This window comes from Myiozetetes cayanensis, unplaced genomic scaffold (assembly GCF_022539395.1).
Source record: "Myiozetetes cayanensis isolate MyiCay16 unplaced genomic scaffold, myiCay2020 scf3, whole genome shotgun sequence".
Classification (NCBI taxonomy): Eukaryota; Metazoa; Chordata; class Aves; order Passeriformes; family Tyrannidae; genus Myiozetetes; species Myiozetetes cayanensis.
Window position 1 is genome coordinate 12250934 of NW_026087521.1, and position 14567 is coordinate 12265500.

General features: G+C 40.2%; 1 protein-coding gene across 7 annotated transcripts in view; it reads right to left on the reverse strand.

The window, feature by feature from the left end:
- The window catches only part of SLC26A5 (solute carrier family 26 member 5), a 36471-nt gene that overhangs the window by 4476 nt on the left and 17428 nt on the right, over positions 1 to 14567 (reverse strand). For 4 of the 7 annotated variants that reach the window (XM_050323633.1, XM_050323632.1, XM_050323634.1 and 1 more), the window contains exons 3-15: positions 14366 to 14505; positions 11104 to 11214; positions 10388 to 10551; positions 9704 to 9868; positions 8120 to 8272; positions 7140 to 7222; positions 6898 to 7045; positions 5563 to 5676; positions 5182 to 5259; positions 3693 to 3788; positions 2836 to 2942; positions 1776 to 1845; positions 312 to 404 (exon numbers count right to left, since the gene is read on the reverse strand). In XM_050323633.1, coding sequence (XP_050179590.1) covers positions 312 to 404; positions 1776 to 1845; positions 2836 to 2942; positions 3693 to 3788; positions 5182 to 5259; positions 5563 to 5676; positions 6898 to 7045; positions 7140 to 7222; positions 8120 to 8272; positions 9704 to 9868; positions 10388 to 10551; positions 11104 to 11214; positions 14366 to 14505 — 1522 coding nt within the window. Of the gene's footprint in view, positions 1 to 264; positions 1238 to 1775; positions 1846 to 2835; positions 2943 to 3692; positions 3789 to 5181; positions 5260 to 5562; positions 5677 to 6897; positions 7046 to 7139; positions 7223 to 8119; positions 8273 to 9703; positions 9869 to 10387; positions 10552 to 11103; positions 11215 to 14365; positions 14506 to 14567 lie in introns of those variants that run through there. The other 3 variants (XR_007629917.1, XM_050323635.1, XR_007629918.1) reach the window with 3 other exon arrangements.

Here is a 14567-nt window from a genome sequence, read left to right on the forward strand (position 1 = left end):
TCAGCAACTACTTTCCTTCTGAAAAAAAAGATTTGACCGGTTTGTGCACTGCAACCACCAGACTTCCCATTCATGAGCAGTCAGTATTAAGCTACACTTTGTCTGTTTACTCCCTCCCACCATGTCGTTGCTTCCTAAGATAATTTGTATTTGGCTGGAGGGTCACCTTCTCATATATCACTGATTACCAGGGGCCACAGGCTGAGAAACACTGTGCTAGGGGCTACACAAAAGGAGCTGAAAGATTAATGTATTTCAGAAGCCAGTTTGAATTTCCAAGACACAGATATTAAACAATTTACTTTACTCACCTTTTTCTTCAGTGCACTTGCATATGACTCACTATTAGCAAAATAAAGTGATGTATTAGCTTGAAATATTTTTATTCCAGGATATTCTTTAACCTAAGGAAAATATTGAATGTGCACAGTTAAATATAAGAAAAGCACTTGTGTGATCACAAGACACACAAACGTGCAGCAGAGCAACAGCCAACCCTGAATGGCTCTCAGCATGTGTCAAATAAAGAAGGTTGGCACTGTTGCCAGCAAAGCCAACCAGAAGGTCAGAACCTCTCCCTTTCCCAGAGTAATACTGTACACAATTAATGCCTGGTAACATTTCTCCTTCTTTATAACAACCAAGTGTTCAGCCATAAAAAGGAATTAAATATTTGCAGTTCTCTGATGTTGCTACCCTGCAGCTGGTACTACCATGAGCAAATCGTGCAGATTTAGGATTGCGTCCTTTTAGCCCCCCTTTCTACAGGGATAAAGACTTACTTCTCTCTTTCTCTCTTTTTCTTTCCTGACTCCTCAGGTCCCAAGAAAAGAACCTTTCAGATCTTTGGTTTTAACCAGACATTCAGACAGGTCATACTTTAAATGCAGTCATCTCCAAACGAGCTGAACTCTGACATTTTACATGCAAATGACCCGGCCAGCAGCAGAGACCCAGCCTGCCATATGCTGCCAACCCCATCTTTACCCAGGAGCAGGAAATGCTGACTGCATTCAGTGTAACAGAAATGGAGTCTCCTCTCCTTTACAAACAGCTGTAAACATGCCCAATATACTTCTGCTTTGCATCATATTTAAAGCAGGTGAGAGAATGTTTTCATATTACAGCATCTTTTCACACAGGCTTTTACAGACTGGTTCCTCAGTAAAGGGGATGGAGCCTTCAGAGCAGCATCTCTGGGAACATGGCAGAGAGTGCAGAAAATTGTTTTTGCTGTCTGTGAATAAATAGAGCCCATCTATATCCATTACGCTGACAAAATGTAATGCTTTTGGTTGAACAAGACAACATTTTAAGAAGCTAAGTGCACAGTGAGCAGTTGTTCCATTAATCATGTATATGTAATGAGCAAGGGAGGGGTGGAGGCAGGGTGATGTTGTTTTGAACGGTTTGTGCAATCCTGAAGAACATAAAAGTTTGGATTCCATGCAATACTGACACACAGGTAAAGAAGGTGGCCTGGTATGCACTCCCCTATAAACCTCACTAATATTGAACAAGCTAGTATGATGCAACTAGTAGAAAGATACTTCTGATCACTTCCTGGTCAAATGTACAGGCAGTACAAAGAGCTCACGTTTTGAACAAAACAGGTTTTACTACTAAAACCAAACTTATCTTTTTTCCCTTCAACAGAGGTGAATGCTTGGCAGACAGCACTGTATGTGCAGTGTGGCAGGGCTAAGCAGCAATTTGCCACAGCTCTCTTTGCTCCACCACATTAAACTCCTCAATGCAGAAGAACACACTCCTACCTCTTCGTACTCTTCCACATCACAGTAGATGTCAGTGTCAGGAATCTGACCAAGGATTCTGTACTGAGGACTAGAGAGAAATGGAGACAAATGTTTCAGTATTATCAACTATGAAGAGGAAAAGTGAGTGTTTGATACAGATTGAAATTTATTTTAAATGGTCATTGTGCAGGGCCTGTCTGGTACAGGAGTATCTAAACACGGTCAAATGCAGTCAGCAGTTTATGGTGGAACACAATAGGAAGAAAGTTTGCTTCTGTCAGTGCAAAAACAACTTTTAAAGTTAGCACTGTAGTACTGTCATTTTCTGAAAAGGAAAGTACATTATTGTTGGCAAAAACAAAACTGTATAGAGATGGCAGAAAAATAATCTTATTATGCAGAGTGAAAAATCTCAGAATTTGCTTTCATTCCAATGCAGACCAAAACCGAGAGTTTTATAGAGTTTCCACGTAGATGTCCCAGACCTTGAGCCCAGAAGCCTCACATGACAGTCCAGTCCACGCATGGAAGAAATCATTTCACTGTAAATTTGGAAACCTTCACAGGAAAAGCTTTGTCACTTTCAATGGGGAGAAGTGACTTGAAAAACTACAAGAACAGGCACTGTTTTTGTGATGAATTAGAATTTTCTTATAAAATACCTAAATATTCATCTACTGATAACTGGACACAACTGCTGCTTGTCCATGACAAGTAGTGCACATAAAACATAATCATGTACTGAAATTGGCAGCAAGTAGATTTAAAGTTCTAAACTCTAAGCATAAAAAATAACCCAAAAACCAAAAAACCAAGAAGATTAACAGTATAAAAAAATCAAAAATCTTCTGTTTATTATTGAGAGTGCAAGTTCATGCCCTCTAGAAGTTTTGTTCTCAGAAAAAAAAATATGAACCGTGGATCAGAGCCAAGGGCCATGACCTACATTAGGAAGCAAATTCTATACTGGATGAAGTTGAAGAGGGTGAAATGGACTTGTGTTTATTGGCACCCCTTAAACAAACAAAAGCACCCAGAAGATCAGCAAACACTAATTTTGATAAAGAAGAAATCTGACCTTTGTGTTCTGTAAATAACGGTTATCATTGCAAACGTTACTGCAGTAAGCAAACCATAGTCTAGTCCCAGGAAAAGAGAAGCCACAAAAGCTACCACCCAGATGGCCTAAAACAAAGAGAAGGTCTGAATTATTATGCATCCTTTCCTGTTAACAACAAAAGCAACAGCGAAATCCAACGTCAAGCCCCATGTATCACTTGTGCTCAGGGATGGGCTATAATGCAATCCATCACGAGAGCAGACTGGAATTGCCTTAACCTTTCAGAAGGGCACGAAGGCTCAAGGTGCTCTAACGTAACATCTGACAAACTGTCACATTAATGCCTTAAATCCTGTTCTCCAAGGAATCCTGTCCTACCATCAGACTCCAAATACCTTAGGATAAAAAAGATAAATATTCAAGGCCCACAAGTAGTGTCTCACTTAGTTCCATCAGTCCAGGAGAAAAATGCCACCAAAATGTTCCCTCCAATGCACTCTGTCCCATTCCATCCAGGTTTTTTGTTCATCTTAAAAGATGGCAAATACCCTTAAGTAGTTTTCCTTGTTACTCTGTTTTTCAGATTCCTCTCAGACATTCCCACAGCCTTTCAGTGCAGTTCCTATAGCAACACTGCCAGAGCTTTGCTTTTACTGCAACCAAACTACTTCTGACCTGAGTTACAAGATTGTTGGACAACAAAAATATTCTTGTCTGCAACAGCTCACTCTCCCAGGGTACTTACAGCACCACGTCTTAACATCATCTGCAATGCAACACCAATTTGTAACTCCTTGATAAGTTTCTACCCTGTTTTGGGAGTAGCAACAAATTTAGTGTAGTGCAATATAGGCACTGAGCTGTGCATTACTCACCAATTCAATCTTACTGGTTCTCCAGAAGTGTGCGACATCTCCAAACTGTTTAAACATTCCTTTCAGGTTCACCATCACAATTGCTGCCAGCACTGTCTAAGAACAATACACAAATGCAATTTTCAGAAGCAAAATAAACCCAATGCCAAATAAGAACTTCAAAGTATCACAAATAACTGTATTTTTATGCTTTGTACAGCTGATGTAAGTCCACTGAACAGATGTTCTATTTAAAAACCCACAACTTTTCAAGCAGTTCAGTGGGCATACGCTTTTACTGCAGCTGCAGAAATGGCAAACTAGTTCAGTACAGTTTGATTTACTCTTTCCCAGCAAGACAAACCACATATGCCTATGCTCCATGCTGCTACACTTATAGTGCCTGAAGCAGTGGACTGTAATCTCAGTTTCAAGTTTCTCTACAATACACTGAAACAATTCCTGCAACAGTCACATACGTGTAATCCAAGGTCCAACTTCTATAAAGAGAAACAGGAATTGTGTATCATCCTTTGCACATTACCAGAAGCAACATTTTTTTTAAAAGTCAGATTATACTTATTCACATAAATATATTTTTATACAAATAAGTACAAGTGCAGCAAAACCAACTCATTATGCTGAGCCACAGCTCAGCCCTGACCCTCTACTAGCCCAGCTATTACTTTTAACTTTTTAACCTCAATCCAGAACTGCTGTGCTGCAATCAAATGTGGCCAGCAGGACCAGGGCAGTGACCATCCCCCTGTACTCTCCACTGGTGAGGCTGCACCTCAAATCCTGTGTTGAGTTTTGGGCCCCTCACTACAATAAAGACATTGAGGTGCTGGAGCGTGGCCAGAGAACGGCAGTGGAGCTGGTGAGAGTCTGGAGCACAAGTCTGATGAGGAGCTGGGGGTGCTCAGCCTGGAGAAAAGAAGGCTCAGGAGTGACTTTATCGCTCTCTACAGCTACCTGAAGGGAAGTTGTAGCAAGGTGAACTCTTTTCCCAAGTAAAAACTGACAGGATGAGAGGTTTAGACTGGATAAAAATCCTTCATGGAAACAGTTGTCAAGCACTGGAATAGACTACCCAGAAAGTGGTTGAGCCACCATCCCTGAAGGTATTTAAAAGACATGTAGATGTGGCACTTGGGGACATGATTCAGTGGTGGTCTTGGCAGTTCTGGGTTAACAGCTGGACTCAGTGATCTTAAAGGTCTTTTCCAGCCTAAACAATTTTTAAGGGAAATTGCTTGAAGGTATCATCATTCTAAAGATATCCAAGGATATCCAAAATTTAAAAAAGCCAACAAAAAGCATGCTGGATCTTTCAAAACGTTATTTATTTCTAGGCTAACTTACAGCAAAAATGCATGCAAAATTTAAAGGCTCTGGATCAAGGGCTAACTATGTTGCATATTAACCCTCCTACAATCTCTAGTTTAAGCAATACCCATGGGCCTCTGTTCACTGACAGTGCAATGCCTAACATGCAAAACACTCTTACCTGTGGAAGAGGTTCAAAGAGGTATCCAACAGCCACAATTACCAACAGGACCATAATTGAAGAGAGAGCACCTGCAATCTGAACAAAAGAAGCCAGAAATTATTTATAAGTGCCCTTAAGGGGCAATATTACTGATTAGCTAACCCTTGTGCTTTCAATTAGGCTGGTTGTTCAAGTGACTTTTGATTCTCCCACTCAGTTCACCAATTTTGGTTGTTTCTAGCTTTCTATCTTGGCCAAGTCTGGATTTGAAACACGGAAAACTCCAGTTATTTATTCTGGCCCAGGCAGAGAAATATGGTTATCTAGCTAAGCTTCAGACTTTAGTTTTGGAGCTCCAGAAAGCAAACTTTGTTTTGCTCAAAATTTGGGTTTACACACCTGAGTTCTTCCACCGGTGCTTTCCTGAACAAGACTCCGAGACATTGAGCAAGTGACTGAAAAGGTTTGGAAAAATGATCCCACAGAATTGCATATTCCCAAGGCAATAAGTTCCTGTGTTAAACAATAGAGCAAAAAAACCCAAAGGCAGTTATACCTAGCAGCTGTGCACAGCTGGAGCCATCCATACACATTAACAACCACTTCTTATTTACAGTGCTTTCTAGCAACTTCATTGTTGAGAATAAGCAACCTAATTGTAGCTTGTACTTGTGGTTCTCACACATGCACAAGTTGATGCATGTTAAATCATCTGTTAAATAAAGTCTCTGATGAAATATGGGAGACATTTTCCATCCCTAAATGTTACAGGAATGAATCAGATTGAAAATGAAAATGAATGACAGCATTGCCTGGTTTAAGGATTCCTTCAGCGTGGGGAGAATTTGAATTTTAACCCTGAATATACATGGAAAATGGTTTCTCATGCAAAAATTGTTCTTTGCTTCCCACCCTAAACTATGTGCTTAAAACCACAAGGAGTCTGGCCTATGTTTCCATGGATGGTAATCCACTGCTCTACAGGAAAAAACCCAACGTGTGTCCACTGCTTCATCAGGAAGATCCCACATAAGAACTGGGGAAGAGCTGATCTGTGCTGTGTCAGTGTGTGCTCTAGGAAATGTGAACTCTTTGTCTCCCTTGACACCACAATGGTACTGGCCAATAACCCAATTGAGATATTTATTCTAAATTGCACAGGAAGGACAGAGTAGGTGAGGATGAGATATCATTTTAGATTTAGAGAGTCCCTAAACATAGTCCTTTACCACTCAAACCATGATCAGAACGATAAGTAACAGACAGTGCCAATTACTGCCCCAGAAAATGACAATTTGCCCGTTTGCAATGGGTGGGAATAAAAAGAAACTATAAAACTTAACTGGAATTTCTAAACCCTAGACAACAGTTCTTTGACACATTAGGCTCTGTATTTATCACATGTTTTGCTCTGTTACTGAAAGCAGAGAAAATGTATCTGCCCAACTGGGAAGTCAAGTAATGTCTGTCCCAACAATTAATATTTCATGCACATGTCCAAGTGTAACAGAAGCAACTTTCCCAAAATGAAGCTAAAAGTGAAACTAGTTACTTAAACACAGCCATAAGTAGCACTTAAAATAATTCCTGGACCTTAAAAGTGTAGGCTGTCAAAACCCTGACCCGATTCCACTATTAAAAACCAAAACATTTTTGCCAATATCCCACACTACTTCAACTACGTCACAAAGGTGCTACTGAGAATTTTCAACAAAGCAACCTCACTGCTTTTACCTGATTCCCATCGATGGTGTAACCATGTTTAAGGGCAAAGATCTTGGCCATGGATACAGCCATTGAAAATGCAACTATTGCTATTGCTAGTGCATCCACAAATATTGCTGGGATGAGCTGAATCTCGGGAACTGCTGGTGCACGTAACCTTGGAGATGAAATAAATATTTAGAAGTTAATATAATAAAAACTGCATGCAGTACAGAAAAGGTATAGTTTTGATAAGAATGTATCATCCCTACCCTTGAGGAATATTCCCAACAACATCAACTTTGTATGACTTATTCAGATTCATTCCAGCTGAAACTCCTGTGCCAATAATGACCTAAAAATCCACAAACACATATAAACATTGTCTAAAGAGAGATAAAGCCACCTGAACAAATATAAAGGTTAGCTCATTATGAGTAATACATACAAGGGATTACATTTATTTGTCAATCAGTTTTTTAAGAGTTAGAGGCTAAAAAACCAGATAAAAAGGAGGAATAATCATGATTTTCCCTCCATCATGTCCAACTCATCCTGATTTTATAAAGTTTTTTTTTTTGGAAACAGTTAAATGGAACATGCTATGGTATGATCTGAATCACTTGAATTCCCTTTGCCTGAGCCAAGCTCAGGCAGATTAGTGTACTGGAAAAATTAAATGCAAGTACATTCATGCCTGTGTGCACTGCCTTATTTTCACATGCACAGCCTGCTATCTATAAAGAGAACTGATGCAACACCAGGGAAAGGAAGGCTAAATAGTAAGTCCTGCTGGTTCCTGCTCTTCTTTCTACCACTGCATTTCAAAAAGTGAGCAAGCCCTGCAGAACCTCTGACCAGGCATCTGCAAGCACTTTCCTTCAGGAGGGGTTTCTGAGCTCTTGGACTCCAAGTGGGAAATGCTACTCAGAGGTCTGTCTTGCAAAGACAGAGACTCATTGAGGTGCCCAAACTCCTGGATAGAGAAGGTTTTACAACAAACATATATCTACCCATTGCCATAGAGGAATGTGGGTATTTAAACTGCTTTTCAATTCTTCTTTGGGACTTTATGCCTACCCTCTGGGCACACCAGTCCTTAATTTTAGGATTCCACTGGATCAAGGCTTAAACGAATTATGTTCAATGGAAGTTAATCTCAAGCTCAGTAAGGTATGACAGAACATGAGACAGTTTCCACAGCTGTAGAAAAGCTATATAATTTAGCCATAGAACTTCACAACTGGCTTACCACAATGATCTCCATAGGAATAGGGACTGGGAGCTTCTTCTTGAACCGGTCGTTGATTTCCTTGCCAATCAGCAACAGAACAATGCACGTTGATCCAACAATCAAGGCAGCAATATTGGTCATTGTTATATTTGAAAGCACAGCAGCTATACTCTGCAACATGACAGAAGCATCATAATTATTCCTAAGAAAATATAATCTTCATGAAGATTTGCCACAAATGAGCGAATTACACAGTGCTTTTCACTGTGGTTTCTTTCTGCATTTGTAACCACAGTGAACCAGTGCCTCACCAAAATCCCCATTGTTCTCACAAGACACAGAAGACCAGAGTATCTCAGTGAGAGAGATGTACTTGCAATCATTTACAATATCAGTCTTCTTCAAAGGAGGCAATTTGGAGAGAAAACTTTAAAGGGGGAAAGGTCTAAACTAAATCATGTCTTTTATCCTCAACATTTTCACACATATTTCACATTGGCAGCTACCTGAAAGCAATAAATGCAAACTCTTTCTAATACCTTAAAATATTCTTTGGCAAGTCACATCTACTTACAGCTGCACAAATTGTTCTAAAACAATAAAGCTGCTGATACAACCACTGAGGTTACCATAACAATATAATTAAATAACAGTGATCCTGCAACACTGCTGAACTGGCCATTATTCCAAATACATTTTAATTGAAAACACTATTAGAAGGGTGTTAGAAAAGAAGGTTTGCTGGTACACCCAAGTTGCCAGAGGGTAAATGATTCCCCATACCAATTACTCCTCCTTCTCCTGACTAAAACAAACAAATAAACAAACAAATAAATAACCTCTGAGGGGATCTTTGAAAGAAGATGAACATACTGTTCTTTAAGCAGATGAAAAATTACAGCAGCTGTCAGGATATTATACATTCAAGATGTCCTGCTAGTATACATCTTGAATGTACATCTTCCCTACTATTTGTTTGGCAATTAGTATGTCTGGTTCTCAGATTAGTGAACTAAACAGCAAATTTTGGAATTAATCATTAATGCAGACTTATTTCCAGAAGGTTTGTTATATCTGCACAAATATATAGAAAGATTTCCACAAAGTATTTTCTACCGCCTACACGTAGCCAAAGTCCTGAAGCTTCTTTATTGCTGAGCCATTGGTCTGCTCAAAGCCTTAGGTTTTCACAGACATCTCAAATCTTCCCTTTTCTTCCACTCAGGAGAGGAAAGGTTCTGAGAATCATATTTCCTAGCTTTGCAAAACATGCCTGGTCTACAGTGAAGTACTGCAGTAGCACATTTTCCCCCAATGTACAAGAGACTTCAGTGAACAATATCTGTTCATATCATAAAACTGCCCTCAGCAGAATCCTAAAATCTGCCCGTCTCAGATTGTGCTGATCTATGAAGTCACACTTGAGCTGCACTTCCAGATATTCATTTATTGTTATGGCACTTAAAGATCTCATACTCAGTTTTCAATACTGAAGCATTATTCTACTTAGTGCCAATATAATACAAAAAAAAATAGGAACAAGCTTATGTACTAGATCCAGACAAAGCAGAATTGCCATGTTTAGTAAACGTAGATACTCACATATACAACTGAGAGGGGTCCACTGTATCTGCTAGTCTTGATACCAAGGAAATATTTTAATTGAGAAGTAAAGACATGAACTGCAGCTGCAGTAGTAAATCCTCGCACCAGAGGCTCCGTTAGATAGATGGCCACAAATCCAAACCGAAGGAAACCTAAACACAGCTAACGTAGAGGAGAAGTGTTAACCACGTGACTCCCACTGCAGCCTGAACATCAACCTAAATACAGCACACAGGGCACAGGACACTACTTCTTTCCTCAATGCCCAAGCCAGATCAGGCAAAACTCAATCTTCTAAAGCCACAGTTCAGTCAGCAGCCATCAATGCACAGAATCTCCCACGCCACTGGCAGGTGCAATGTGGGAAATGAGTAAACAAATGTATTTGTTTATGGACAAACATATGCGCATTTATGGACAGATTAGAGAACATCAGGTTAAGTTTTTCTGATGAGATAGGAAAACAAGAAATGGGAGGGTCCTGTATTTTCCCAGTCCAGCAAGGTGCCAAAGACCTGCCTCCAATGCATCCCTCCCTGTTCCTGTTCTGAGGCTGCCATAAAGCAGCCTGTACTCCACACAGGGCAGTGCAGAAGCACAACTCCCTCCGTAGAGGATCCACCATGACCCAGCAGCAGCAGCCATCTGAACTTGCCCTTACAGCAAACTGTGAGCACGTACCTGGATAATTCCTGAAAGAAAGGCGAGAGTCACGGCTACCTGCACCCTCCTGGTATCCCTGGCATCTGTAACATTAGTGGAATTATAGTCCAGAGAAATCATTTCATCAGGCACTTCTCTCACAGCAACACCACCAACCATCATACTAACCACAGCAAAGGTGCCTGAAGTAAAAGGGACAGGAAAATAATTGGTTAAAATCCTGGCAATTTCTTTTTTCTAAGGTGTGGTTCTTATTAAGAGATATGTGGAATTAAACTAAAATAGAATTTTCTACCTAAATAATGTACTTTTTAGTCCCCAAATCTGCTCCAGTACTCAGCACCATTAAGGCTAGTTAGGTGGTGAATATTACACCTCTGCATTAAGTAAATACCGTCATTTTTTTTCCCATTTCAGTTTCTATTATGCAAATTAAAGATTCATCCTGGCCATACAGACAGTTGACTGCAGCAATGAAACTATAGGTCAGGAGATCACAGCACACATTTCTAGATCTAATCTGATAAAAGATGCTCTTATATTCCTTTCCAATTGGAGCGGATAAATTAACAATAAAAAGTACTGCTTATGTTTGACACATTTGAGTTTCTCCTATTTGCTTAAATTTGAATTTAGGGAAAATAACTACACTTTCTGTTTCTCCAATTTTATTTTTTACAACTTTATTAAACACATACACACAGACAGACTTTCAGTTATCCATACAGATATACCTATTGATATGTGCTTGGATGTTCCAAAAAAAGTATATAGAAAAACAGGATAAAATGAAGAATACAGGCCAAATACTGGGGGAACAGCTGCCAGCAAAGCATAGGCTAAACCTAGAAAACAGACACAAATATGTATGTTAATCAAACAACATAAAGAAACCATCTGAAGCAAAGGGATTTAAACCTACTAAAATTGAACTCAATAAGAAATCTAGTGATTTGTCACAGGTTTAAAAACAGGTGGCCTTGCAGGGACTTGCAGGTCTTTAGTGTGTATAATACTCTAGGGCAGTGCCTAGAAACATGGTGGGTTGAGTCAGGAAACCAAAGTCTAATTCCAGGCACTGCAGGTGTGTGTGTGAGTGTTTGTGTGCACATCTGTGCACCTGGGCACTCACTGTTTTGCCTTTGTGGGAGAAAGTGCTTCTTAACAGCCAACAAACAATTTTTGCTGCTTTTGCTTTCATCTGCCAAAGACTGTAATTAGAAACACCCAAATGCCCATAACCAGTGGGATGTGTTTGATTTTCTCCTCCTTTTCTGATCAGACATGATGTTCACGGTAACCTATGACTGATTAAACACTTCCCTCCTCCCTCAGCCCAGAATGACTGGGATGGCATAACAGTTTGTTTACACACAAAGCATGCTTCAAAATGTAAAACCATTTCTGACAATCTGTCATGCTTCAAAATGTAAAATCGTTTCTGACAATCTGTAAGGTCACAGAGGTTATACCGCCTGGTACCCTTCCCAAAAATAAAGTCCTTTTTGTCATTAAGCCCTGCCCAGTTCCATGCAGTGGAAGTTCAACCCACACTGTTCCCATTTCTAGGGGGACTGGCAAGCACAACAATGGAACAACAGCTCTAAGGGACACCAGGGAGGGACACTTTCCATGATGTTCCCCTCTCTGTGTCTCATGAGACCTTATCATGGGACCAGGCTCACAAGCACCATGTGATATGACATGTAACTGTCCCAAGCAGTTCCAGCAAAATCCACAGTTCTACAAGGCTTGTGTTAATGAGATTTAAGGCACCATAACAGAACAAATGGGCCCCAAGGAGAAAACACTGTGTCCTGTCTTGGCCTGGTTCTTCTGCACCTTCACAAATGTAGGCTGGTAACACCTGAGGAAGTTGTGTGCTCTTACCACACTTGGACAGACTAGTCCAAGTTAGCACCACAAAGCTCAATGGCCCAATGCAAACTTACAAAAGGAAGCAAAGGTTCACCCACCATGGAGAGCCAGTGATACTCACAAACACTTCTCCCCATTAATTCCAATTGGAAGACAAAGCATCAGGTTACAACAAAAGACCTAAACCAGGAAGGGATCTTCTGTCAAGATCCCTCGTGCAGGGATCCAAGAGCTCTTGTTCAGTGTAAGAACTCATAGATAGGGCCTTGCTCATGCCCTAAGCAATGTCTGAGTCCTAGCCAAGAGTTCATATTCCTACTAGAACTGGACTGAAGGCACCATTTATTGCCACGAGCTTTTCATTGCATACTTCTGAAACTCATTCCACGTACATTCTGTGCCCCAAGGGCTACCCCTCATGACAACAGGATCACCAAAATAGCCTGTACTGTAACAGCCTGGCCTTTAACACAGTGATAAACTTGACAATACAAGTGACCAGAACCGAAAATCAGTGGTTTCAAAATTAGAAGGGTGGGTCCATGTGAAGGTCCTTATGTGAACACCCTTCTATTCCTTTTCTTTCATTTGTATTGGCATTTTTAAAGGCTGTCAGTGCCAAGGAACTAAAAAGATATTGACTTGATAAGAGGTCATGGCTTAAACACCGTGGTCATTGTAGTTCTGCCTGGAATAATTCCCAGGATTCTTTGAACTCATGCTTGTTTTAATTACATCCGTTCCAGGAAAATAAAAGTTCAACTTTAGTCTTTTTAGAAAGGGAAAGATTAGGAGCAGTTTAAGGGCATGTTTGCAGTCACCAAATGAATAATGTTTACTTTAAAACAGAGTCACAAAATTAAGTATAAAGTTCACTGCTGACCACTTAAATTTTAGTGTCCTTATCTGGTCATGACCTAAATTATGTTTCAGTATTCAACTGGTAATATTTGTGTCTAGTATATGACAGATTTCCCTGACAGTTAACCAATTATCAGTTTAAGATAAGCTGATGCTTACATGCATGTAAAAAAAATAAATTATAAAATTTACACAAAACCAGGAAGCTACAGAAATAAATGAACTACACAGACTAAGTTAAGATATGTCACTGTTTTACTGAGTTACCACCTATTAAAATCTAGGCTTCTTGGACTTACAGATTAATTTTTCAGACCTTTCTCAACCTACAGTGGAACAAGCAAGGTGCAAATATGAAATAAGTCAACATACAAGTAAACTTATATATGCTTAACTACATCACCCTTAGCATGAGGGCTCCTCTGGACAGGGCTCTGCACAAATCAAAGAATTCGCTCTGCTCCAAGACTTCTGGGAAAATCTACTAGGACTGTGGCAGCTGTTGGGAAGCTGCCACTCCCAGAGCAGTGATGTCACCCCATAATGATACTGCTGTAAAAATGCTGTTGCTTTCTAACCCCCCTGCAGTTCTGAAACTGCTGATAGTGTCAGGCTGAACAAAAGATTCCTCTGGTCCATGGACCAAGAACCAAACAGAATGGTGAACACTGGCTTTGTCTTCCACAGAAGACACTTTTGATTTATTTCCACCATGCAAATCACTGCCCACTACTCTAGTTTCAGCTTAAACTGGGTCCTTCTAGCCTTAACAGGAAAAGAGGGATCAGTCTTTGAATTCTTGCATGTTCTTCTCTGGTTGAATTTAGTTTGGTTACTTTGCAGCAGTTGCTCTCCTGAAACATTCTCTATAGGTCTGTTAGACATTGCTCCCCTCAGTAGGAAATTTGCTACGACTTTTAGGAGGACGAGATCAGTACAGGAGGACGAGATCAGTACATATTTGGGTACCTTCTGCAAAACTTTAGACACACACAAACTGAAAAGTTGTTCTGTCACAGAGAGCTGTGGGCATTGATTAGAGAGGAAGCTTCTTTCAGAGCTTGCTGCATATCCCTGACTTTCAGTTTTAAGAGAGTCATCATGATGGGCTGGTCTGCAGAGTATCATACTGATCTCCACACACCTGAGATACACATCCTGTTCTCAGGAGCACCTGGTTCAGGGAGCCAAACACTACCCTAAAAGCACACACAGAAAAAGCAAAGAAGGGATAATTAAATCCAGAGGTACACTCACCTTGAGGAAGCTGCATAACCCCCGTGCTTATACCTGAGATAATGTCTCCCAATAAGTATTCCTTCACTGGGTAACGAGGAAGCCATTTTAAAATTGGTAAGAAACTGTAAAGACGAGACTTGGCTTTCTTAGAAGTACAACTGAAAATACAAAGCAGAAAGTTAGACACCAGCAGGGGACAAACACGTTGAAAAAAATTGTC